The sequence below is a fragment of the Oryx dammah genome, unplaced genomic scaffold (genome assembly GCF_014754425.2).
Source record: "Oryx dammah isolate SB20612 unplaced genomic scaffold, SCBI_Odam_1.1 HiC_scaffold_17, whole genome shotgun sequence".
In the NCBI taxonomy this organism is placed as follows: domain Eukaryota; kingdom Metazoa; phylum Chordata; class Mammalia; order Artiodactyla; family Bovidae; genus Oryx; species Oryx dammah.
This window is the reverse complement of record NW_024070201.1, coordinates 50,062,303-50,088,533: the sequence shown is the minus strand read 5'-3', so window position 1 is coordinate 50,088,533 and position 26,231 is coordinate 50,062,303. Positions and strand designations below refer to the sequence as shown.

The window sequence follows — 26,231 nt, the reverse complement described above, 5'->3', positions numbered from 1 at the left end:
GGATCTAGTTCCTTGACCAGGGATCAAACTGAGGCCCCTCTGCATTGGGAGTACAGATTCTTAACCACTGAACCACCAGGGAAGTCCCAAACTTCAGTTTTCATGACTAAAATGAGGCTAATCCCTCAAAGTGATAGTGTGTAGAAAGCACTTAGGATAGTACCTGGCAGGTGGTGAGCACACCTCTCAGGATCTCTGGGGAATCTTTTTATTTAATTTTTTTCATTATTGAATAGGCGGTACTATATATTTTAGAAAATTAGAAATACAGACAGCAAAAAGAAAATAAAACTATCATATGCTCATCATTTAGAGATTGCCACTGTTAATACCTTAGCTTCCCAGGCCTTTTCTGTGCATAGATTTCCCCACCGCCCCCCGGCCCCAAAGTGAGATTATATCATGCATCCATTCTGTAACTTGGGCAGCAATATCCACAATTTTGTCTCAGTAAATTTTCAGCACATCTAATTAATACTCAGACCATGTTCACATTTCTCCAGTTGTCCCAAATGTGTCCTTTCTGCTGTTGTGTCCAAGCCAGTATGCAATCCAGGACTGCACTTTCTATCTGGTTATTTGTCCTATAAATCTCAGTCCCTTCTTTATGACATCGACGTGTAGAAAGACTAGACCAGCAGCCCTGCAGAATGTCTCATCGTCGGGCTTTGTCTTGTATTCTTGTGGTGACGCTTAACTTGTTCCTCTGTCCATTGTATTTTTGTTAAGTGAGGCATATCCAGGGCTTGATGAGTTCACTGGTGCCTAGAATACTCAATGGGTAGTGTCCTTCCTTGTCGTTTCATCACCATTAGTGGGGCCAAGGCCTAACAAGATTGGGGGAAGGCGATGTGACCCCTCCCTCATATGGTTGCATGTTTTTACTTTTTAGTAGAGTGGTAGTTTAGTATGTCTAAACACCCAGTTCTGGGAAACCTTTTTAAGCTACACAATAGAACTTGTCCATTTGCCGAGGGGAACTTGATACTGGGGTTTGGGCTTTCAGGTGAAAAAAAAAAAATCACAGAACAAGGATATGGACTGAGTTTCATCTTGCCGAGTGTAAATCTAATGAAACTTGGTTCTGTTTTTATTTGCTTTCCAGACGTGTGATCTAGGTGAAGTCCCAGCTTTTTTTTTTTTTTTTACTTTTTGGCCACATCCTGTGGCATGTGGGATCTTAGTTCCCCACCAGGGATAGAACTCATGCCCCTTGCATTGGAAGGTGGAGTCTTAACCACTGGACCACCAGGGAAGTCCCAACCCCAGCTTTGCTACTTATCAACTGGGTGACTGTGAGCAAGTTCCTTAACCTCTCTGAGCTTTAAGTTCCTCTTTGGATTTCTTATCCGGCAGAGTTATTGTGTGGGTTAAATTTTTTTAAAAAAAGTTTCCTCTGCTCTTTTCTCCCTAGCTGGAAGGCTCTTTGAGAACAAGGCTAATAAGTAATAAGAATTCAAAGATGTTTGTTGGGGGAATTCCTTGGTGGTCCAGTGGTTAGGACTCTGAACATGAAGAGGGGGCATGGGTTTGATCTGTGGTGGGGGAACTAAGATCCCACATGCTGCATGGTGGGGTCAAAAACAAAACAAAAAGATTTTGTTGGATGGTGTAAAAAAAGGAAGGAGGGCAAATGGTATGGCCAGGTGATAAGTACCATGGGGGAAAGATATCCATTTAGGCATTCGTTTGTTCATTCATGCTTTCATTTCATTTAACATGTACTCATGCTGGGCTCTGTACTGAATCACTGAGCTTCTGCACATGAAATTAAGGGACCTGGAGAGCACAGATAGAGATGAGGAGAGTACAGTGTATAGGAGTCCAGAAGGTTGGCTGGGTAATTCAGGAAGACTTCCTGGAGGAGGAGACCGGGATGAATGGGGAGGTTTGGTGGGGGCTGAGATGGGGGAGATAGTGTCTAGATGCAGAGGCTAACTTTGTCTGGCACATGTGGCTTCTGGGAGGGCTGGATGGGGCTCATGGCAAGAAGTGAGTCCATGTTGGCTTCAGAGGTCGCTGTTCCTCCCTATCCTCCTTCTCCTCCTACCCCGGCCCCCTTTGCCTGCATGCCTTCCTATCCTGATTAGCGCTTTGACCCTGTGTGACCCTGACAACCCATGTGTCTGTCTGCAGTGTCGGATGGAGTGCCGTGATGTGCCAGCAGAGACACTCTACGATGTCCTACATGACATTGAATACCGAAAGAAGTGGGACAGCAACGTCATTGAAACTTTCGACATTGCTCGCTTGACAGTCAACGCTGATGTGGGCTATTATTCTTGTGAGCAGATGCCAATCCCAGTCCTCTCCACCTCTACCCAGGCCTCTAGCCCAGCCTCTTCCTACCCGCTTCCCTCCTCACAGTCACTTCTGGGGCCAGGCTGCTCAGAGACCTGAGTGTAGAGATATAGGGCTGCCTTCCCTGAATCCTTGTCCGCTCCCAGACACTTGAGCATATAGAAACGTGTACTCACAAACACACATGCACTCCCATGTTCATGCATGCACATTCCAGACAAACACACTTGCACAGAGTCATGTATAAAACCCACAGCCACATGCCACCTACTCACCCACCTACCCACACTTCATGGAGACACAGTAATACCATTGTTTTCTCCTACACTCACATTCACATATACAAACAGATCAGGCCAGCAAGGTACGGGCTCCGTGAGGTGGTGAGGAGCAGGGGAAGCTGGATGCAGGAGGGGAGAGGGGCTGTTCTGTCTCCTTCCTAGCTCCAGAAATTAGGTCTGGTGGGTGGGGTCCCTGTTTAGATCAGGGGGAGCTGGCAGTTAACCAAGCATCCCTGTGTCTCTGGGCTTTGCCACCCCCTTTCAGGTAGGCAGGCCAGTGGTCTGGCTGAACTGTCCCTTGCCCTCCACAGGGAGGTGTCCAAAGCCCCTGAAGAATCGTGATGTCATCACCCTCCGTTCCTGGCTGCCCATGGGCACTGATTACATCATCATGAACTACTCAGTCAAACATCCTGTGAGTCAACCTGCCTTCCCTGCTGGGTGGGCAGGGGAAGGTACCAAGTAGGGCTAGGCCAGCAGGCCTAGCCCAGGGAGAGGCCCCTGGCTGCCACCAAGACTTCCCTGTGACTTCAGTCCAGACACGAAGCCTCCTGTCTCTGATTCCTACCTACACAGTGAGAATAATGGCTCCCGTTTCCCTGCTGGGGCTTTTAGATGGGTGTGGACTCTGGACAAGTGGGTGGGAGGGGCTGGCTGGGGAAAAGGGAACAGGAGTGAGAGGTAGGGTCTCCTGGCCTTCCCTGAGGCTGAGTGTCTTGATCTCCATGGCAGGCAGAACAGGCAAGTGCAGGTGGCCTGGGAAAGCATGAGAGAGAGAGAGAGAGAGTGTGTGTGTGTGTGTGTGTGTGTGTGTATGCACACACCCATGTGTGTGCTTATAAACCCTCACCCCAGACTGGGGTCTTTCTGGAGGGGAACAGAGGAAATTTAGAGTGGTAATGATGACCTAGACCAACTCCTCTTTTTCTTCTTACCCTAATATCAGGCCTGGCCTGGAGTGGATGCCAGGGCATGTGAACCAATTCTGTGTGTGTGTTTAGTACTCACAAAGACACCACTTTTTCCCACACCTTGAGTCTCACCTCCCTGTGCCTTCCATCCCCAGAAATACCCGCCTCGGAAAGACTTGGTCCGAGCTGTGTCCATCCAGACGGGCTACCTCATCCAGAGCACGGGGCCCAAGAGCTGCGTCATCACCTACCTGGCCCAGGTAGACCCCAAAGGTGAGGGCTTGGCCCTGGAATCCCATCATGGGATCCTTCCCTATACCACGGCGATGGGACTTGATCTAGTTGATCTACTGGGATCCAGAAGGGCCTCTGTTAAGAGGGGTTTTGTATTTTGGGGCGTCTGTACCCAAAACATTCTTTGAGCCAAAGTTTGAGACTTTTATAGTGTTTTGAAAAGCAAGGATCAAGGTGGTAGTCGCTGCCCCAAGACGAAGCTTACAGCTCTCTTCCTGGGCTCCTGTGCTCCCATGCTCTGACTTGCTCCCCTCTCACTGGCTGCTCCCCCTCTGTCTTGTTGGCTTCTATCCTGGAGGTCTGGGTTTCCCAGGCCCCAGTCCTTTTTCCCTTGGGAGGGCTCAGCCACTCCCCAGGCTTCTGTGGCTAGGTGACCACATGGCTTTGTGTTGAGATCCAGGTCCCTGTGGCCGTTGGCCTCCTCGATGTGTCCCTCAGGATGTCTCCTAGGACCCGAGGCTCGATGAGTCCAATGCCGAACTGTCTCCCTCCCTAACTTGTCCCTTCTCCTGAGTCTCTTCCCTCTAGTCACTCGTGCCCAAAACATGGTGGTTGTGGGGGGTCCCCTATTGCCAGCTCCCAAATCATTAATTAGTATTGATTCTACCTCCTAAGTAGCTCCTGAATCTGTCATTTCTTTCCACACTCAGACACCCTGTCTGTCCATACAGATTTTTTCCAAAGGACTTATTTCCTTGTGACTCTCTTCTGCTTAAAATCCTTTTTTGATTTTTCCATTGCCCTCACAGTGAAGTCTAAGCCCCCACCACCAGGTTTCCCAGTCCCTTCTCACAGCATATACCTTCCTACTTGTCTAAGCAACTCTTTCCCTCAGCCTAAAACACCTCTCTGCCCTTACTCATCCCTCCAGGGCTGCTTCACCTCCTCTATCCCTGATGCCCAGAGGAGCTGCTCGCTCCCTGCCCTGTGGGCCCATCCCCCGCTAGCAGAGCACTTGGCACACTGTCAGGCTCCCCCAGACAGTGAGTTCCTCTCTGGGTCCCCAGGGCGGGTCCAGGGTCGCTGAGTGACTGTGGAGTGAGTGAGAGAAGGAATGAATGGCTAGAGGAGGGGTAGGCTCTTGAGCATCTTTGCCTGGGTATCTCCCCAGCACCACTGAGGGTCCACTGGCCCAGGCCCAGGGCTCCCCAGCACCTCACTGAGTGAGTTTTTTGGGTGTCAGAGGCAGAGCAGACACTTGGGGATGAGGCGGGTGGAGAATCAGTCCGTGGACTCCAGGTCAGGCCAGGCTGGAAGAGGTCGTGCAGCAGCTAGGCTTCCTGTACCAGGGGGCTCAGAAGGACAGGCAGAGCAGGGGGTGAGCACCAGGGCCATTCAAGATAGTGGGACTGGGTATGAGAAAAGGGAGGTAAGTGTGAGTTGAGGGGAGGCAGCCGGCAGAAGCTTGACCGGCCAGGATTTTAACTCATGTGTGGTCTGTGATCACCTTGGACCCTGTGGCTTTCTTTCATGCAGCCCTTGGACTCAGCAGAGGGCAGAGGCTGTCGGGTGGTAGAGGTAGAGGGTGTAACAGAGTTGAGCCTGAGGACCTTGGTCTGAGGTGGAAAGAGGGAATGAAGTCGATGAAGTCTTACAGGACTTGCCTCACTCTGCCCCCTCCCTGTGGAGAAGAGTGTGTTCTCCCTGGAAACCCCGGGTTGGAGTAAGGGAGCTGGTATGTGTGTTTGTGGGGGGCTGGATCCCTACGGCTGCTGCTTCCTTTTTCTTCTCACTACCCTTTCCTGCCCTCATAGGCTCCTTACCCAAGTGGGTGGTGAATAAATCTTCTCAGTTCCTGGCTCCCAAGGTGAGTGACCTTGGGACTTGGCGGGTGTGGAGGTTGGGGGTAGAGCGTTCTGGGATGCAGGGATGGAGTCCGGGAAAGGCAGTCAGGGGGCGGGGCTAGGGCTGAGGGGCGGGGTTACGAAACCCTAGCTGGAGTCAGGATCCTGGGAACAGTGGTCTGAGCCGCTGGAGGGCGTGGGAGCGGGCGCGGTGAAGGCCTAGTCCCGCTCCCAGCTCACCCCTTATCCGGCGGTACAACCGGTCCGCAGGCCATGAAGAAGATGTACAAGGCGTGCGTCAAATACCCTGAGTGGAAGCAGAAGCATCAACCACACTTCAAACCGTGGCTACACCCGGAACAGAGCTCGTTGCCGAGCCTGGCGCTGTCGGAGCTGTCAGTGCAACATGCGGACTCGCTGGAGAACATCGACGAGAGCGCGGTGGCAGAGAGCCGGGAGGATCGCACAGGCAGTGCGGGCGGCGGCGAGGGCAGCGACGACGACACTTCGCTCACCTGAGCGCGGCACCGCGGCAGGGACGGCGATAAGACGGGGCGGAGCCCAGAGGCGGCGGATCCTCCCCGCTTTCTCCCCTCCCCCACCTCCTGCGCCTGCTGGGGACGCTGGGCTCGGTCGGGCCCAGGCTGGCGCTGCGGCCTAGCTGGACACAGCCCCAATAAATGATCCCACAGCCTCATCTGGCTCATCACTGTGCCTCCTTCCCACTTGCTCGGGGCACGAGCACCGCCCTCGGTCCCTTTGTTCTACAGTTCATTTTGTTAATTTTATTACCGATCACGGGCTTTTGCTCCTTTAGACATCCGCTCGTTTCCCCATGTGAAGCGAGGGTGGTTGTCAGCCCTCCTGTCCGTGGTGTGTTCGTTCATTAGTTTACTCTTCATTCATCCACCTGTCCTTGTTGTGTGTTCATCCTGCCATCCACTCAGGCTCTTAGGCTAACTTTCACTGCTCTAAGAGAAGAAGCAGGTCTGGTCAGGGTCAGAGAACGGGCTTCTATTGTAAGACCTGCAGCCTACGACTCCCTGGGTCCAACCTATGGACTGGGAGTCTGACATGTGCCCGTTGTGACAGAAGGAGGGGCAGAGGTCCTTGGCGCTCAGACCACAGGGCTGTAGGCCCAGAGCTTAGGTTGGGGCAGTGTTCTCTGGAGGAAGTTTGGGGGTTGAGGGGAATGTCAGCAGACTCCAGTGTAGTGAAGGGACCAGCCCCTGTGAATTGAGTCCTTTCTACCTCAGGCCTGTGCTAACAGAAAAGGTGGGGCCTCCAACCCCTTGCCAAGATGCCAGTGCCCTGGTCCTGTGTTCCCCACAGCAACTTTGAAGTCTAGAGGGATGCGTGGCCGCTCCTGTTCTCTGTAGCCCACAAGTGCCCTCTGCTGCCTGAGGGTCACCTCTGCTTTCAGGTCGGGAGGAGGGCCCTGTGCTCCACCCCTCTCCAGTGTTTCTGTACCCCATATAAATTTGGGGCCAGAAGTTCTCCCCAAGGTCTGGCCCTCCACGGTCCCGGGAAACGACCTACCTTTGCCTTGTCAGGAAGCCACTTGGAGTCCACTTTTTCCAGGAAGGGCAGGGTGAATATCCGGTAGGAGTAGGCAGGAGATTCTGTAACTCACTAAGGCTTGGCTGGTTTACCCAATACTGGCTTTGTAACTTTGGGCAAGCCCTGGAGCTTCTTTGGAGCCTCATTTCCTAATCTATAAGCTGGGGTAATAGTTTTTACCTTCAGATTGAGATAGAAGAAACAAGTTGCCCAGCCCTGGGCTTGGCATGTAGTAGGTGCTCAAATTAATGACACCGAATCTCAGCCCTGGACACAGGACCTGGGAATGCCTGTCAAACCCCAGACCCTCATCTGTTGTGTATGCTGGTAGGATGAGTGGAAATCTCCCATTCTCTAGGCCAGGGAAGCTGCCTGGCCGCCGGGATCTCAGGCTGCAGCCTTTAACTAAGGGATCCTTGGACACTGACTTGCATCTTCCCCATCACCCTGCTCCTGAGAGATGTGGGCCCAGGGACAGAAGTAGGATATTCTCGAAGAATGAAGTGGGTAAGGACTTCCTGGAGGAAGAGGTCAGGAACTTGGGTTTTCCAGTTTCCCACCGCCCCTTACCGCTCTGGGGGTGGGGCGGTTTGTGACTTGTCCCTCCCAGGGAGAGGGGTGGCAGAAGGCGGAGAGGCTCAGGAGGAGATGGGAGACTCAGAGGGCAGGGGTGGTGGAGGCAGACCTCAGCTTCAGGAGACGTAGACGGATCTGTGAGCAGCGAGATGGACAGGGGAGACGCACGGATCAACGTGTCCGCACGGATCAACGTGTCCGCAAGGCCGGCGAACTCCAGGACCGTGACTGGGCGTGGCCGGGAAGGGGCGGGTCCTTGTCCCCTTCCCCGCCCTCCCCTCCCCGGAGAGTCACGTGGGGCGGGCGGAAGCGCCCGGCGGGGTGGGCGCGCCCGGCCTGCGGCCGCGAGTTGACTACGACGGTGTCGTTGGTGGCGCCGGGGCCCCGGTTACGCGCGTGGAGTCTTGGATCAGAACAGGTCAGTGCGGCAGCGGGGGCTTCCCCGTCCGCAGCCCCTTGGCCAGGTGTGGCTCGGAGTTTCCCCATTCCGCGGAAGGGAACGCCGAGGCTGCGCGGCAACTCTGCGCCCGGCACCTACTTCCGCGGGAGTTTCACTAGGTCACGTCTTCTGTACTGACTGGCGGCGGGGATGGAGTCGCCTCCTGAGGATATGCGGTCGGACCAGAAACGGTAGGGAGGAGGGCGAACCGGCGGGAAAGGGGGCTCCCAGCCCTTAGCTCTTTGGCGTGAAGCCTCCCAGGTTCCAGAGCTAACCCGCTTTCGGGTGCCTTGATTTTTTCATCTGTGAAATGAAGGCTCCCACTTCGTTGACTGCGGAGACCCTTACAGGTCTGCTGGTTCATATGACCTTATGCACTGGACCTGGGGCTCTAGTGATCTTGGGCAGACAACTTCCGGTCTTTCCGCCCCAATTCCCCACCAGTAAATGAGGGCATGGCCTCCCAAGAGCCCCTACCTGCCCCAGTTGCTGGAAAAAGAAGGAGGTGTGTGTGTTCACTGAACGGGGTCAAGCCTGGAGTGGGTTATTGGGACTGGAGGAAGCAAACTCAGAATGCGGCCTGAGGGTGTGTGGTGGGTGTCTGGTCCCAGATCTCCAGGGCTGATTTTTAGTGCTGGTGAGCTCTGGTCGGCATCTGGTATATGCACCCCACTCCCCCAAGGCTCCTGTCCCGGGGAGCCTGCTTTGATCCCCAGGTTTGGTGGGGGGAGCACTGTAGGGTTGGACAGATGTGTGGAGGTACTCAGGGAAGGATTTGACTGTGCAATAAGGTCCAGACAGAGACACCCAGAATACCTGTGCTCAGAGAGCAGTGTGTCTAGGCTGGGAGAGACCTCCCAGCAAGCTCATTACAGGGTAGAAGGAGCCCAGCAGAGTCCGAATACAGGTGCAGACAGGTACTGGGGTGGAATCAGACACTGAGACTCTTGGAGGCTCAGGGAGGAGGAGATGATTGGAATTGGCCTTGACAGTTAAGTGGTAATTCACAAGGATAAGGACTCTCAGAGGAAGGCAAAGCTTATGCAAAGGCAGGAACTTGTGTGGTGTGTTTGAGGAATGATAAGGAGATGGAAGTGGCTGGAATGGGTGGCAGAGGTAGGGTGTAGAGAGAACCAGTCCCCCAGTCCCATGGTTGGCTGAGGATGGTCCAAACCCTGCCTTGGGGATCCCCTCTCCCCGTTTGCTGCTTGCTCACTGGAGTAGGGCAGGAGGGGATGGTCCCAGGCAAGAGTCTTAACAACTGTGAAGTGGAAGTGGACAGATTTCTCCCAGGCTTCGCTGGGGCATTCAGGCCTCCCCAGTCAACCCTAGCCTCACCCCCACCATCTCTTGGACTCCAGTCATGCCTTTCCACGTGTCAAGCTTCAGCTGTTTGTGCAGGTTGCTTGTCTTCCCCACTACCCGCCCGCCTCCACCCCCTCCCACCTGGGGAAGTTTTCTCCCCATCAGACCTCCTGGATCTTCTTGGAACTGACTGGGACCTGGGACAGTCTCTGTGCAGCCACCAAACTCTGTGTGTCTCTGCACATTTCCCAAACTTCTCCATTTCCCCATCTGCAGGGTTGAGTAATAAGACCTGGTCCCAAGCTCCAGAGAGACTGCTGGAGCAAGATTTGAGCCTGTCTGAGTCTAAATCCACCCCCCCACCTCCACCAAGGGTGTTTGGGAGAACACTCACTGACCCACAAGGAGAACACTCACCCCCAGGGAGAACCTGAGGGGAAGGAGTCACTTCAGAGGGGTAAGGGGCCTCTGAGAGTCCAAGAGGCTAGGTGTGGACTAGCTCAGTCAAAGCCCTAGGAGAGAAGGGAGTCCCCTCCACTCTCCAGGGGCCCTCTCCCTTCCCCACCCCACTCTTCCTTTGGCTGAGCTCAAAGCCAGCCAGCTGATGCTCAAACAAGTGGCCTCTGTTCCTAGGATAGGGGGAGGGGAGGCAGGCCCTGGGCTGCAGGCCCGTCTGTCCAGCGCTGACCCTGGCCCCCCGCCCTTCACTCTGGATCTTAACCCTTGGGGACCTGGGGTGGGTACTGGGCTGCTTGCAGGCGGGTACCTCTGCCCACCAGCTGTCCCCTCCACCCCACTTTAGGGTTCCCAGGGTTCTGTTGCTGAAGGAGTGGGTGCAGTAGGACATGAATTGGAAATGGAGAAGGAAGGATGGAATGGAGGTAGGAAGGAGGCCTTGGACAGTCAGGAATCACTTGGCCCAGAAGCTTTTTTCATAGATAAGGAGACTGAGGTCAGGGACCAGAGGTCAGACCAGGATCACACACACAGCAAGCCCTGGGCTGAGGCGGGGCGGGAGGCAGGGACTCCGAAGTGACCCGACTTCTCGTCTGGGCCCTCTTGGGGAGAGGAAAGGGAAATGGAGAGAGCTCTACTTGATTTGAATACCTGCTGTGTGCCTGACACCGCAAATTTGTTACTATATTTAACTTGACATCATTCCGTGAGACAAGGGTCATCTTCTAGTAACATAGGGGAAGAAGCAGCCTCAGAGAGAGCTGAGTAATAGCTTCAGAGAGAATGACCTCGGCAAAAGCACACAGCACCTCTGTGGGCACTATTACATATGTTAACTAGTTTCATCCTCCCAACAAGCTTAGAAGTCAAGTACCATTCTAGAGATAAAGAAACTGAAGCACAGAGAGGTTAGATAACTTGCCCAAGATCACAGCAAATAAGTGGTGGAGGCAGGGTCAGGACCCAGGCGTTGGTTTGCCTCTTTTGATCTGATTTCCCCTCCCCCACCCTGACATCACTCCTTGAGCTCACTCCTTGAGCTCCATCCAGGGTTCCTCTCAGTGAGGGGCTTTCTCCTGGGTAGTGGCCAACGCAGCCTCTAGCACAGAGTGTGACCCCAGTCAGGCAGACCTGGCCCTCCCTTAGGAGCAGAATCCAGTCCCTTGGGCCACCCCTGTCCTGCATCTCAGTCAGGCTGGACTCTTTTCCTCCTCCATAGCCCCGTGTTTCAAGAGATTGCACCAAGGATTTGAACAGCTGGAGGATATGGGGAGGCTGTCAGAGATTCCCAACAAGTGCACTCCCAACAAAGTTTGGGGACTCAACACCAATACCCCAGCCCTGATCAGAGAGGACATCTTGTCCACTTAGACTCTCCGCCCCCCATCCCACTGTCAGGCCCCCGGACCTGTAGATTCTAACCAGGGTTCTGGGGAGGACAGTCCCAGCCCCTGAAGGCAGATGACCCCAGGTTCAGGGAAGGCCAGAGGTGGAGGGAGTGAGGGCAGTGCATAGCTGGTCTTCCACGTGACCTTCCTGTGGAATTTCTCGCTGTCTCATCCTTTAGAACATAGTTCAGAAAGGGAAGAAAGATTCTGTCCCATAAACAGGACGTCTGTCCCAGACCACTGGGACAGTCAGAGTCACTGGGAGGGGATGTGGAGTTAAGTGACCAACTCAATAACAAAATTATTTTTTGATAGTAATACTAGTAGCTGTAGCTACTGTTTCTTGGGAGCTTATTATGTTTCAATCACTGTGCTAAACATTTTATGTAGTGATTTCATTTAATCCTCAGCAATAGTTTTATGGATTAGGCACTGTTCCCATTTTACAGATGAAGAAACTGAGGCCTTGAGAAGTTATATAATTTTCCTGAGATTGTTTATTATATGGAAGAGCTGGTAGTCTGAATTTCTGAAACTTCACAGTGAGAACCCTGAGCACTAGGAGATACTGCAGGCAGACAAGAGCCAAACCCCGTCCTTCTCTGGAAACTCCTGGCTGGGGTGGCGGGCAGGGACTGGAAGGCTGCCGGGGCAGGTGACTTTCCTGGCGATGTCCTGTGGGGATGGGATGCCTGCTTGCAGGCTGTACTGGGTGCCGTCAAGTTCTAACCCTCAGACGCCCAGCCCTAGGATGAGGGAACTCCTGTTCACTGCCCTTGTCCTGTCTAGTTTGGACAGGGGTTGTCTTGTATAAACTGACCGGAAAGGGCAGTGGTTGAGTACAGTGGTTCTCCTTTTTACTGATGAGAAAACTGAGGTCAGTAGATGTTAAGTGACTTGCCTAGAATCTTTCAGCCGAGGGAAGGGAGAACTGGGACTCTGAGGCACTCCACCTCCCCGCCTGGTCAGGGCCTTCTGGGCCTCTGAAGCTCTGAGCTTCCTTCAAGTACTGCTCACCTGCCTTGTCACAGAGTCCAAGTCTTCCTCTCTGACCAAACCAGTGTCAACTGAAAAAATAGTCACAACCTAGCAATTGAGGGTTCTGTTTTATTTCGTGGGAATTTTTAGAACTTCAGGCCTCAGAAACAGCATCTCCAGTGACCCGGAGAGAGCTATTCCCAGGAGGCTGGGAGAGGAGTCACGGAAGCTTGCTGCAAGGGGCAGGTAGTTTGAACATCAAAAGATTACTGTTAATTAAGGAAAATCAGATATCTCAAATTAAGGAATTTAGCGCTTTTCTGTGTATGGGAACATGCAAGGAAATACTCCATTTCACAGTGGAATGGATTCCTATCAAGGTACCTGGGGCCTGGTACCTGCGGGGTGTCTGAGACTGAATGAACAAACCTGGGGAACATGGTTCCAGAGCTAAGAGGCCGAGAAGCAGAGACCAGCTGTGGTCAAGAGTGTGATGCCCATGGCCGGTTGGGTCTAGAGGAGGATTCAGGGATCAGAGAGCACACCTACCCTACCCTGGGAGGAGGATGTGGCAAAACCTTTCTCCTCCTCATTGTTGTGAGGGTAAGGGGGAGGGAGGGGAGGACCCCAACCTCTCGCAGCCACCTCTCTGTCCCCATTTTCAGGGCAGGGAATCTGAGGTCACACCTGGAATCTCAAGCTGCCCAGGGCCTTTGGCAGAGCCTAGCCCTGCCCTCCCAGCCCTGCTCTCCCTCCTTCTGGCCAGGCCAGTGCTGGGGTGGGTCAGATGGAAGGCCAGGGGAGCAGGAACTGGGCTGACTATGTACCAGTGCAGATTGTCCCCTCTCCCAGGTGCCTGGGTCTCCTCTGCGGCCTTCCTTCCCCCCGCTGGGGGCACTGCCCTGCCTTTGGGCACCCCTTCTCTCCTCCCTCCCCTCCTTCTGTTTCCCACCATAATGCTGGGCCAGGGCTCTGCCTATGATCAGGCCTAGAGTCAGGTCCTTGGCCGGTCTGTCCCTGGCCTCTGGATCAGTGAGAGACCTTTGGCTGGTCATGGACTCAACTTTCCTGGAACTTCAGGGAAGGAGCAAGAAGCAACAGCACTGTTTTTTAAATATCTGTATTTATAGAAATACGCTAAGAAAAATATAAGTTTTATGGCAACCCAAATATCTCCTGTTGACTTATGAATATGATCAATAGGAACTGCTATAGAACAGAAGAAAAGGTAAATCCTTAAAATGTGAAGTGAAAGTCACTCAGTCGTGTCCAACTCTTTGCGACCCCATGGACTATACAGTCCATGGAATTCTCCAGGCCAGAATACTGGAGTGGGTAGTCTTTCCCTTCTCCAGGGATCTTCCCAACCCAGGGATCAAACCCAGGTCTCCGGCATTGCGGGCAGATTCTTTACCAGCTAAGCTACAAGGGAAGCCCAAATCCTTAAAATACTCAATTCTTAAAAAAAAAAAAGAAGAAGCAGTACCTGGGACTTCCCAGGCTCCCAGGTTCAGACAGCTCAGGACAGAAACCAAACAGCACAGGTGGGGGGTGGGGGGGGTTTCTCCATTCCCGCACTCCCTCTCCCCACATTGGGCAGCTGGGATTTTAGGAGTCTGAGATTGTGGGCATTGGGAATCAAGGGTTTTATGTGTTGGTGATCCCCAGCTTCCAGTTTTCTTAGATTGGAGAGTCTAAGAGTCTGCAGAGCCTCGAGATGGGCTGAGTGGATCCTGAGTTGAGGCTAAGCCCTGTGCCACACTTTGGCCAGCTGGTGCCAGATGGACAAGGCCTGGAAAGTTTCTCAGGGCTGCCTGGGGTGGGGGTGGGGCAGGGGGAGACAGAGGCCCAGCCACCTCCAGGCCCTGTGTGCCCTTTGTACCCACTGCTCCCAGCAGACACACCCAGGAGGCACACACCTCTCAAAAAATCTGAGAACCAGGCTCTGGAATGGACTAGGTGGTAGCTGAAGAGACAGCCATCTTAGTGGGGGTGGGGGAGAAGACAGACAGCAGCCAGGCCTCTTCATTCCCTGGGGGTGGGTGGGGCTGTGCTCCTGGATACCGGACTAGGATTGAGAGGGGCCCAGCTCGGCTCACAGAGCAATGTCTGGTCACTACTGGCGCACCAGGCCCTCTCAGGACGTGTGGAATGTGGCTCAGCAGGCCCAGGTCCAGCTCTGAAGTGTCAGAGCCAGGCTCAAGGGCTCTGATGGGATGGTGGACAGAGACCCGGGCCCGGGAGGCCCTGAGCCTCCTTGGGAGACAGGGAGACTGGGCCTTGACTGAGAGCCTTCAGGTAATTCACAGTGCCTCCCCCGTCTCCTCCCAGTGCCCATGTGGGTCTGTGGGCACAGCAGTTGCCCTCAAAGAGACCTGGGCATGGAGGCAGGAGCTGCCCCATGGGGTGGAGAGCTGTTCCCTCCCCATGAGGGAAGTGCAAGACTTCCTGGCTGGGTGAGCCCCTTTCTGCTGCATGTTCCTATGTGTGCACGGGTGTGTTCTCAGACCGATTCTTCCTTGGAGGACCGTGCTTTTGCCTTTGCATGGGTGCCATCAGCATTTCATGTCCCTGGCTCTGCACCCCTTAATGTGTGAGCTGGATGAGGCTTTTGCCCATTTGAATGGGGGCCTTCATCCAGTCAGGCCCTGTGTGGTTCTGTGTTTCCAGTGGCTCTAGCATGTTAGGGAGACAGGGCCTCCCCGAGGGGCAGGCTGGGAACTGAGCTTTGCCAGAGGACAGTAAGATAGCTTTGGGCTGGAATCTCTTGCTTGGTAAAGGGGTCCTGGAGGCCCAACTCAGGTCCTGCCTTCTCCCTTAGTTCAGTTCAGTTCAGTCGCTCAGTCATGTCCAACTCGTGACCCCATGGACTGAAGCACGCCAGGCCTCGCTGTCCATCACCAACTCCCGGAGTTGACTCAAACTCATGTCCATTAAGTCAGTGATGCCTTTTCCTCAGATTGGGGCTGTTCTCCTGGGGTCTCCTTGCTGTAAAGATGGATAGCTGAGTCTAGGGAAGCCAGAGATGCAGGGAGTGTCTAATGGTTTTAGGGGCTCTGTTCCAGGATGTGAACCCAAACACTCATCTGCCTCTACTGCCTGTGACTTGAAAATCCACATTTCTTAGTGTGAGACTGGCCCAGCCACTTGGAGATGGGAGGTTAGTCCAGTGTCTCTGAGGTCACCTCCCCCTGATACTTCTTTTCCTGGGAATAGTTCTTTCCAGTTCAGGCTGGGTGGTCTGGGTCCTGTCCTGACTTGTGTGGCCCTGGTTAGGTTCTTGTTCCTTTCTGGGGCTGACTTTCCCCTTCTGGAGGTGGGGAGGATTGGGTTAGGAGGTTCCTAAGTGCCTCAGGAGCAGGTGCTTGGGGATGTGGGGCCAGGAAAAGACAGGGCTGGGATCTGACAGGCAGGAGCTAGAGCTGCAACTGGTGTGTGTAAGCAGAATGGGAGGCACCTGGTCTGGCGGCCTGAAGGCCAGGTTCTAGCCACTGATAGCAGTGTGACCTTGGGCACATCATCACTTGCCTGGGTTCCTAGCTCTCCACTTGTAAAATCGGGAGATTTCATGCAAGCAGTAGATATTCCCTGTCTGCCAACCTTAGGCTAGTAGCTGAGGATGCAGGGAAATCAGACCCTGGTCCTGCCTTCAGGGGGCACCCAGCGAAAGCTGGGGCGAGAGAGAGTGTGTGTATATGTGACACAATGATAGTGACATCTCGGTGGGACCCAGGCTGTGAGCATGGGGGTCGGAAGCTGCTGCCTGGAGAAGGTGACACTTGAAGGGCGAGGTAGAGGGAACATGATGAGTGAAGTCCTGGAGATATAGTGTCCAGTGGTGAGAGTGGAGGGACTGGACTGGAGGGGAGGAGTGAGGGGCGGGAGCCAGAGGGTAGGGGGAAATGGGGAGCCACGGAAGGGGCAGGCAGGCAGGCAGGAGAGGCAGGTGTTGAGCTCAGAGACTTCTGGAAGTCTAGGGCAGTTCAGACCTGCTCCAGGGAACCGTCAGTGGTGTCTGAGAGCCAGGACTTCCCCAGTGTGGCTGAGGGCCCCTCAGCGGTGTTTTTCTGGCCGGCCCAGTAGGAAGTGGCTGGAGCAACCTTAAAGGTGGAGAGAAGGGGCAGGCCCAGCCACAGAGGGTGCCAAGGCATGTCAGAGTTAAATCTTCACTCCTTGAGCTCCGGACTTGAACCTTTACACCTGCCTCCTCCGGCCATCCCTTACCCTACCCATGTCACGGGCTCCTGCCCCGAGTTCCTGACCAGGGTAAGTCAGGCCTCTGTAGATGTCCATTCATGCACCAAACCCCTCCGCCCCCACCCCAGGCCAGACACTTGTAACCACTGGGAATAGAGCCACGAATGAGACAGTGCTTCATCCTCCAGCTGAGGAGACTAACAAATGAACAAATACATATGTAATCCAGTGTCTGCTGGAAAAAGCCCGAGAGTGAGTTGCACAGGTGTCTGGAAGAGCATTTCAGGCAGAGGGAGCTCCAGGGCCCAGCCCTGAGGCGAGAGCACTCGGAGTAGGTTGGGATGATATTGAGGCAGGGACAGACCATGCAGGCCTGGTGGACTTTGGCTTTTACTCTGAGGGAGGTGGGAAGTCATTGGGAAGAGAGAACGGTTAGGCTGGGCTCTGTTTTGAAGGGTTACATTTATTCCCACAAGCCCAGTATACAGATGGTGAAACCAAGACTCAGAGAAGTTAAGTGAATTCCCGTCTCATAGCAGTAGGACCTGTGGCCACCTGCCTGCCCGTGGCCCCGTGCACCCTGCAGCCTTTCATGGCTCCCTGTTGTCTGGACAGTCAGGTTGAGCGTCTTAGAGTGGCCTTCAAGGCCCTTCTCAGCCTGCAGTCATGCTGCCTCCCATCTCCCACCTGACCTCCTTGCTCCTGATCTCCACACTCTCCCCTCGAAGGACGTGGAGTGGAAGGAGGGGCTCCAGTGTGATGTTGGGCAAGTTGCTTAACCTTTCTGAGACTCAAGTTTCTTCCTTGTCTGTAAAGTTGGGCTAAAACCATTCACTTTCTAGATTGTCATGAAAATTATATGAAGCTATCCATGTAGCAGGGTTGGCCCAGCGCCTGGTAGGTGGGAAGCACTCCATAACTGTGGCCTTTTGTCTTTTTAGGCAGGGATGGCTGGGTCAGATAAGTGGGTTAGAATGTTCCCTGTGAGTGAGAGAGGAGAGTTTTTCCTGCCTCTTATCTGACTATAGAGTCGGGGGCAGCTGAGGTCCCACAACAGACTGGAGACCAGAGCCCGTGGGGCTGGTCCCCCCGCCCCTGTCCCGCCATCTCCCTCTCTCCCTTCCAGCCCCTGCCCTTCCCATCTGGTCACCTCCATGCACTGAAACAAGAGCTTCCTCTTTCAGGTACCAGCAGCAAGGGGCCTGCTGATCATCTGGCTTGTCACTTCCAGGGACCCACCTAGGGAGAGGACAGGGTCAGGTCCTGTTCTCCTGGGAGGTTGCTTGGGTGCAGAGGAGCCCCGGGCTCTCCTCCCGGGTGGCAGCCATGTTAGGCACCTGGTCGCCTCAGAGGGGATGGAGTCAAACTGCCTCCCCACTGCCCCTACACCCCCTGTCAAGCCAGAGCTGTCCTCCATCCCTCTGGCGTGAATTGAGGGTCTGACGGACCTGTCTGCTTCTGTCCACTCCTGCTGCTTGGGAGCCCCTCGTCAGCTGTGTGCACTCCCATCCTCCATGTGGTCAGCCCTGTTTCTTCCTGTTTCTGCCTCATATGCAGTGTTAAGAGCCCCTCCCAACTCCCTCCTAGGGGGCAGTGGTCACAGAGGACGATCATCCTGGAGTCGTGCTGTGGTGTACCTCAGCACCTTTGGTGGGGGTGGGCTTCCTGTCCTGCCTAGGGCATTCCCAGCCCAGGAGGGTGTGTTTGTGAGTGAGGCGACAGGGGCCCAGGTCAGAGCCCGTACTTTCCTGATGAGAGGGCCCTGGGTCTCTCCAGGTGCAGGGCGGCTGGCTGGGCCACCCTTCAGGGCAAGAAGGGTGGGACCTGAAGAGTGAAGGGTTGGGGGTCTTGGGAAGGTGGATCGATGTGGCTCAGGGCTGTGGGGTTTGGGTTTGGAGGAGCTCTGTCTTGAAGGAGGGTGGTTAGAGGAGCAGGTGGAGGATGGTCTGATTAAAGGTAGCAGAAGAGCAGGAGACAGAGAGGAGGGCCCAGGGATCAGGCCGGCTGGGGAGGGGCAGATGGAGAAGAGGGGTGAGTTAGAAACATGGCATTGGGCAGACAGGGGAATGGGAGGGGAGTGGCCCAGGGTGATCCGTTTGGGGGGCAGGTACTGGTAGGGCCAAGGAGGCTAGTATGTCATAGACTTTTTTTTAATTGAATTATAGTTGATGTACAATGAATGTTGGGTTAATTTCTGCTGTACAGCAAAGTGATTCAGTTATACAGTACATGTATGTTCCTTTTTATATTCTTTTTCACTATGGTTTATCAGTTCAGTTCAGTTTAGTTGCTCAGTCGTGTCCGACTCTTTGCGACCCCATGAATCGCAGCACGCCAGGCCTCCCTGTCCATCACCAACTCCTGGAGTTCACTCAGACTCACGTCCATCGAGTCAGTGATGCCATCGAGACATCTCATCCTCTGTCGTCTGCTTCTCCTCCTGCCCCCAAACCCTCCCAGCATCAGAGTCTTTTCCAGTGAGTCAGCTCTTCTCATGAGGTGGCCAAAATACTGGAGTTTCAGCTTTAGCATCATTCCTTCCAAAGAAATCCCAGGGCTGATCTCCTTCAGAATGGACTGGTTGGATCTCCCTGTAGTCCAAGGGACTCTCAAGAGTCTTCTCCAACACCACAGTTCAAAAGCATAAATTCTTCGGCGCTCAGCCTTCTTCACAGTCCAACTCTCACATCCATACATGACCACTGGAAAAACCATAATCACAGGATATTAAATACAGTGCCCTGTGCTGTATAGTAGAATCTCGTTTGTTTGTCATAGACTTACGACAAGGCCTGAAAACCAAGCCTTTTAACTTTCCACTTCTTTTACTGTGAGTGAGGTACTTCAGACATTCACACTTCGTCCTCTCCAGAGTAGAGAGGGGCTTGGGCATAAGAGTGGGAAGGTTTGGGGGAATGTGGGTGAGGGGCAGTGATAGGGTAGGGTCAGATGGTGTCTAGAGGCAAACCACAGGAACCCTGGAGTCTCCTGTTCATAATGGACTCAGTCCACTTCACATTGGAAAGTCCGTGGGCTTCAGTCTGTGATTGGCCTCTGGACCTCTGGTTGGTGGCCGGCAGTGGAGAGGGGAGGTTGTTGTTTAATAAACTATATCTGAGAACTTCAGGTGGATAAGACAGTGAGGGAGGTAAGCCTTGCAGCTAAGTTTTTCATCTTCCAGTCCAGATGGCCCAGAAAATCAGTTTTGTTTACTATAGTTCTCTTGGTATTCTATGCATATTATATTTAAAATTAAAAAGATACTCTATAATGATGGTTTTAGGGGAGAAACTGGGACAAACTCAATTTTAATAGACTGAAAATACTTTTATCATTTTTTATTCTAATTATGAAAGTGATACTGCAACTGTGAAAACTTTAAACAGTCCAGACGTGGAGGTTGTAGAAAGTGGTTAATCTTTCAAGATTGGGGTAGGAGTTAGGAGTAGGTTTAAAATTTAGGTCGGGGAAGTTCACTGTCCCTTAAATGTCCATCAATCACTAATAAAACTAGTTTTATATTTATTAGGGTGATGCTGAAGGGACTGCCCTAAGGAGGTTGTTAAAATATCCTGCCTCTCACCTGGTACCCTGGGTTCAGGTGTGCACTGCCAAAGGGTACCTGGCTGGGCGAGGGCTGGGAGAGGGGGATTGAAACTCAGCCTGTCCTCTTTGCTGAGCTGCATGCCCTGGTGTGGAGCTCTTTTAGCAAGAGGTGTTTTGTCTAATTTGCTCAACGACCTCACCTGCTTTCCCCAGGAGAGGGGAGTGGGTGGGTTCGCTGTGGGGTGGAGAATGCACTGTATCTGGGGTTCCTCTAGAAGGAGATCCAGGAGGCGGTGGGATATCCAGTCTGGAGCCCATAGGGGGACATGGCTGGAGTCAGGGTGCAGGAGTCATTGGTATCTGGGGAACTGAGAATTCCAGGGTGCTGAGGGTGTCTAGATTAGAGTCTGGCTCCAGGGCCAGCACCAAGGACCCTTCTGGACAGGCCCAGCCAAGGCCTTGGGGCTCAGAACAGGAAGTGTCTATCTCAGCAGCGGAGGCGTGAGCAGATGCCGAGTGAGTGTGGCCTCTAGTACACACATGGTCATGTGTCACGGTCATCTGGGTGACAGCGCTGTTCTGTGGAAGGGGAAACTGAGGCTCAGAATGTGACGTGACTTGCCCAGGGCTTCAGGTGAAAAGTGATGGAGCCAGAACCGGAACCTGATCTTGCCTGGCATCCTGAGAAGGATGGGTTCTGGGCTAGAGCTGGTGGCCCCCAGCTCCCCACCAAATAGGTGGCCGAGGCAAGCCATGGGGCCTGGACTCAGTCAGTCCTCACTGCCCTATGGGCTGCGCCTTGTCAGCCGCCATCATTCCTGGGACCCCGGAGGACTGGCTACATTAAGGACAGGGTGGGGGCAGGAATATAGTGAGCAGTGAAGGGGCAGAGATCTGGGGCTGGGGTTGGGGCAGGAGACCCCAGCGTGCCTCCTTAGAGCCCGTGTGGCCCTCAGTCCCTGAGAAACAGAAAACAGGCTTCTTGGTTCAGGGGTTCGTCAGCTGCCTGCCTGAGCGCTGCATCTGCTGCCTTGCCTGGCAGGGCCCGAGAGAGTTGGCAGAGATCTGCAGAGGGCAGGGGCCACTTCTGCACGCTCTGGGCTGGGAACCCCGCCCCCACCTAGTTCCTCATCTCTGAGGGAAGTGTCTCCAAGTCCACTTGTCTATGTCAACGGAACCTTGAGAACAGCAGGAGGGGAGCAGCTGAGGGTGACCCTGCCCACAGGTATGACCTGGTGCTTGGGCGGGGGGCGTGGGCAGCGTGGGGCTCTGGGCAATTGTCCGAAGTCGGACTGTTGGTAGTGAGTGTGGGGACTGAAGGCTGTGTGTGTGGTGGGGTCAGGTCAGCCGTGTGGCTGCTAGGCGAGGTGGTAGGTGTGTGTCCCTGGAGGCTGTGTGAGGTGTGCAGTTTGTGGTATGGGTGGGCTGTGGTTAGTAGACCCAGCTTAGCTGGATGTGTAATGCTGTTAGTTCCTGTGTGGAGGGCCTGAGGGCTTTCCTGAGGTCTGGGCGCTGGGGTCCCTGCCCAGCCTGCCTTGGGTGGGGTGCTGTGAGGGGGAGGAAGGGTTGGGGGGCGGAGAGATACAGGTCTCAGGTCTGAAGCCCTAGGCCTGCCTTCGTCCCCTTCCACTCCCTCCACCGTTGGGCCTGCTCTTGAATCTGGAGCACAGCTCTGTGCGGGGCGGTGGGGCGGGGCAGGGGGCTTTGAAAATACTGCTGGGAAGGGTCCTTGCTGAGGGGACTCCAGAACTGAGTGGGGAAGGAGTTAGGATCAGCAAGGCCTCCAGATCCAGGCCTGACTCGTTCATACAAATCAGAATGCAAAGGAGGCTCACACCCACATGGGCCGCCAAGGGCGGATCCCTCGACCTCCCCGGGTGTCCTTGTGCGGCCCCTGTTCTGCACCACTGAGCTCCCCCCATCTCTGCATCTGCCAGGTCCTTTCCCATCCCCGGGTCCTGCACACTGAGTTCCCTTGGCTTAGAAGTGCAGCCTCCTGCTTATCCTTCAAGGCCCAGCTCACGAGTACCCCCTGGAAGCTTCTCTGCCTCTGCCAGATAGACAGTCAAATCTTCTGAAGGTCCCCTCTTGGCTCTACAAGTGACCCAGCCCCTTAAACAGCCTCCATTGAAATGGGATAAAAATCCCAGGCTTGGGACTTTTTATGGGGACAATTCAGTTGAAGGTGGAAATCTTTTAGAGGCTGGACATGTGGCAGGTATTTAGGAAACCAAGGAAGTGGGAGTGTGCTTGTCCTTAGCTGAGGCTCAGGGCTGCCTTCCTGCTGGACTGGCAGTGTTGAGGTCCTCAGTCAGGAGTGAGCAGGGATGCTTGAGAGAGATGCTAGGCTGGGGCAGAGAAGGGGGCAATTAGATTTAAACTCTGCCCTTGGGGTTGGAATGGTAGTTAAAGGACAGAAGTGTAAAAGCTTTGGCTCCAGCAAGAGGGACTCAGGCTAGACCTGAAGAAGGACTAGTTGGCATGGGTTAGAGACTCCAAACCACCCTTACTTACTCTTGGACTAAGTAAGTGTCCTTGTGAGCCCAGTCAGGTCCTGGGCTCTCCTGTGGAGGGAAGGGGGAACAAAAAGGTGCAGGCTCTCAGGCAGGGTTGGAAGTTGGGTAGACCCCCCTCACAAGTGGACAGCCAGAAACCGAGCAGGAGCAGCACTGACCTGCATGACTCAGCATCTGCGGCTTAGGAGCCCAGGGGGTGGTCAGGGAGGACTTTTTGAAGGAGGCAGCCGAGTCAGCACCCGAAGGTGGGAGGATGTGGTTCATTTGCTCATTGTCAGCAGACCATCTGGGGGGCTTCCATGTGTTAAGCTGGTGCCAGAAATGAAACGGAGGGAGTGGTGGGCCAGCTGAGCCTGGTTGGGGCTTGGGGCACGTCTTGACAACTTGAGCAAGTCACTTCCTCCCTGTGGGTGTTTGTTTCTTCATCTGTAAACGGCAAGGCTGGAGCCAGTCGAAGGATGATCTGAGGAGGTGTACTTGAGGACACTGGGAACCGTGGGACGGGTTTTGAGCAAGAGTGGCACCCAGGTTGACCCAGCAGAGTTGCTGGAGGGAGCCAGGGTAACAGCAGGAGCAGGGTGGGCTGGTGAGATGTTGAAGCCTGAGCTGGGCCCTTGGGGTGTTGGGAAGGGGAACCCCCAAACTTGTGGCCAGGCTGTCGCAACAGGATGACACTCTCCTCTGCTGGTCCCTGCTTCCCTGCAGTGGAGATTCAGTGATGTGTCATAGCAGCGGAAGGGCTTAAACTTCCAGACTCCAGACCAGAATTAGCGTGGAGCAAGCGAGGCAGAATAAGTGAGTGCAAAATATAAGGGGGAGCGGGAGACCAAAAAGCTCAAGGTAATCCAGGTAAATATTTTTCAGCAATATTTAAAAAAAAATATTAATGAAAAAAATCCAAGGTAAGCAACAAAACTTAAATAAAGAGGTTTAGTATTACAGATTTTTTTCTTTGTCTTTTTAGGCCCTAGCATGGTTCAGCAGCGCACTGCTCCAAACTTCTTTTTTCAAAGGGCTGCTTCCTTCAGGAAGCCTTCCCCGACCCCCAACCTGGTGAGGGCCCTGTGGGCTGTTTTTCGCTGGCTGGGTGGTATCTGATGCCATCAAGCCTGAGATTCCTGAAGGGTGGGTTGAGGTTGGTCTGGCTCATGCTTTCAATGCCTTGAATGAGGCTGTTCTAGAGGAGTGTCAGTGCGGAGTCCCTGAGTCTGACCTTGGCCTGAAGCCCTTAGTGCCAGGAGTAGGAACTTGAGAGAGGCCCTGGAGGGGGCTGGGCCCTTCTCAGGGACTGAGAGGTAGTTTCCTGTTTCCCAGCCCTGGTCATTCCAGTAGCCTGGTTGGGCTGTCATGCATCAATCCATGTTGAATCCTGAGAACAGCGCCTGACCTGCAGCAGCTGCTCAGTTAGAGCTTGTCATTTTTGAAAGGCAGTATGTAGAGTGGTTAAGAGTCTGGAGCTGCACCGTCCGGTAGCAGTTTGATACAAGCCACAAACGCAGTTTAAAATTTTCTAGTAGCCACATTAAAAATAAACAGGTGAAATTAATTTTAATACCATGGTTAATCCAAATATCCAAAATGCTATAATTTCATTATGTAATAAAAAGTTACTGAGATATTTCATGTTCTTATTTTTTTTTACTAAGTCTTCAGAATCCAGTGTGTGTTGTATAGAGCACACTTCACTATATGGTCGCATCTGGAGTTTCAGTACCTGTATGTGGCTTCTCGAAGTTATTGTATTTCAGGTCTAGACTATATTTAAATTACCCCTTCCCAGCTGTGTGACTTTGGGCAAGTTACTTAACCTCTCTGTGCCTCAGTTGCTTCATCTTAAATTGTGAGGTATGTACCTCATAGGGTTGCTATAATTAAACAAGTTAATAAAAAGTGCTTTAGGTGTCTGGTGTATATTGATAGTAAAGACTATTTGCCGTTGCTATTTAGTTGCTCAGTTGTGTTCAACTCTGGCTCCTCTGCTGCTAAGTCGCTTCAGTCGTGTCCGACTGTGTGCGACCCCATAGACGGCAGCCCACCAGGCTCCGCTGTCCCTGGGATTCTCCAGACAAGAACACTGGAGTGGGTTGCCATTTCCTTCTCCAGTGCATGAAAGTGAAAAGGGAAAGTGAAGTCGCTCAGTCGAGTCCAGCCCTCAGCGACCCCATGGACCGCAGCCTGCCAGGCTCCTCTTCCATGAGATTATCCAGGCAAGAGTGCTGGAGCAAGTTGCTGTTTGCTTCTCCAGAGAATCTTTCTGACCCAGGGATCAAACCTGCATTTCCTGCTTGGCAGATGGATTCTTTACCACTGAGCCACCTGGGAAACCCAAAGACTACATTGTCTTATTAACTTCTTTTTTTAAAAAAACATCATTTGAGTAGTACTGCCGTTTTTTTTTTTTTTTCCCCCAACCCTTTATGAAGTACCAATTACTTAAGATTTATTTTAAAATACTCACTTTTAAAACCTGTACCCCCTAAAGTCACCCTGCAGAGACCAGCAGTTTGCGGTTGACCCTGCACTAGTGGCAGGAAGTGTGGCTCGGCCCAAGACCTGCCCCTTCCACCCACCCACCTGAGCAGAGCCCCGGCTTCCTGGCCTTGCTGGTGGCCTGCCCTTTGGGATGGCCACTCCTTTCTCCTGCCTGGAAACACCTTCTTTTGGTCCCCATGCACATTTAGGAGCAGGGCCCCTGGGTCTTGTGGCCCTGCCTCACCCCTCCACTGACCTCCCCCCGCTGCCCCGGCTCCCAGGCTTAGAGCCTTGTCTCCTTGGATCTCCCCAGGGGTCCTCTTCTCTTTCTGGCAGACTCTGCATTGTGGGGACCCTGCCTCAGTCGTGGAGCTGCATCTACCGCTTTTCCGTGTCTTCGGGGGGCAGTCCAGCCTCCTGGCCAGGCCACTGGTCCAGGGGGAGGGCCAGAGAACAGGGGTCCCAGCTCCCCTCTTCCATGGTGTGGTCTCCACCTCCAGGCAGCCTGTTGGGTCTGCCTCTCACCCCCTTGTCAGTCAGCCCCGCGGGAAGGCCCTCCTCCCTTTAACCATCTCCTGCTGCTCCCTGAGCCCTCCCCTCTCTTCCTCCGTCCTCTTCCCCTTCTCGCTTTCTTGCTTCTCTTTCCTTTTCCCCATCTTTCCTCCGACCCCTTCCCGTTTCCTTTTCTTCTTCCTGGCATCCAGCCATTCACAGTGACCTTGCCTCTTAAACTTTCTCGTTTACCCTTGTCCTTGCAGCTTCCACCTCAGGCCAAGATGAGGAGCCATTCAGAGTAGCTGCCGCCTCTGGGGGACCTCGGCATCCTGGGCAGCCCCACCGGTGAGTCAGGGGGAAGTGGGGAGCTGGGCTGAGTGTTGTAGGCTAAGCCTCCACCGAGGCCTCATGAAGGTGAGACCCAACGTCCTTTTTTCCATTTATTTATGTATTTTTGGCTGCATTGGGTCTTCGTTGCTGCACGTGGGCTTTCTCTACTTGTGGAGAGCGGGCACTCTCTCCAGTTGCCTTGTGTGGGCTTCTTGTTGCAGAGGACGGGCTCTGGTGTGTGGGCTTCGGTAGTTGCAGGCCGTGGGCTCTTGAGCGCAGGCTCTGTAGTTGTGCTGCATGGCCTTAGTTGCCCATGGCATGGAGGATCTTCCTGGACCAGGGATCAAATTGGTGTCCCCTGCTTGGCAAGGCATTGGACCATTGGACCACTGGGGAAGTCCC

At 53.7% G+C, this 26,231-nt stretch overlaps 2 protein-coding genes across 10 annotated transcripts in view; both read left to right on the top strand.

Annotated features, from left to right (window-relative positions):
* STARD10 (StAR related lipid transfer domain containing 10) overlaps positions 1-6,268 on the top strand; it is a 32,843-nt gene extending 26,575 nt beyond the window's left edge. For all 4 annotated transcript variants that reach the window (XM_040258782.1, XM_040258780.1, XM_040258779.1 and 1 more), the window contains 5 exons: positions 2,137-2,284; positions 2,894-2,997; positions 3,649-3,766; positions 5,542-5,594; positions 5,842-6,268. In XM_040258782.1, coding sequence (XP_040114716.1) covers positions 2,137-2,284; positions 2,894-2,997; positions 3,649-3,766; positions 5,542-5,594; positions 5,842-6,090 — 672 coding nt within the window. In that variant the 3' untranslated portion in view covers positions 6,091-6,268. The remainder of the gene's footprint in view (positions 1-2,136; positions 2,285-2,893; positions 2,998-3,648; positions 3,767-5,541; positions 5,595-5,841) is intronic.
* Positions 6,269-7,999: 1,731 nt separating this feature from the next.
* The window catches only part of ARAP1 (ArfGAP with RhoGAP domain, ankyrin repeat and PH domain 1), a 62,270-nt gene continuing 44,038 nt past the window's right edge, over positions 8,000-26,231 (top strand). For 2 of the 6 annotated variants that reach the window (XM_040258773.1, XM_040258770.1), the window contains exons 1-2: positions 8,003-8,125; positions 25,763-25,844. The gene's annotated coding sequence lies outside the window, so the exon portion shown is untranslated. Of the gene's footprint in view, positions 8,126-8,238; positions 8,338-21,130; positions 21,242-25,762; positions 25,845-26,231 lie in introns of those variants that run through there. The other 4 variants (XM_040258771.1, XM_040258774.1, XM_040258775.1 and 1 more) reach the window with 4 other exon arrangements.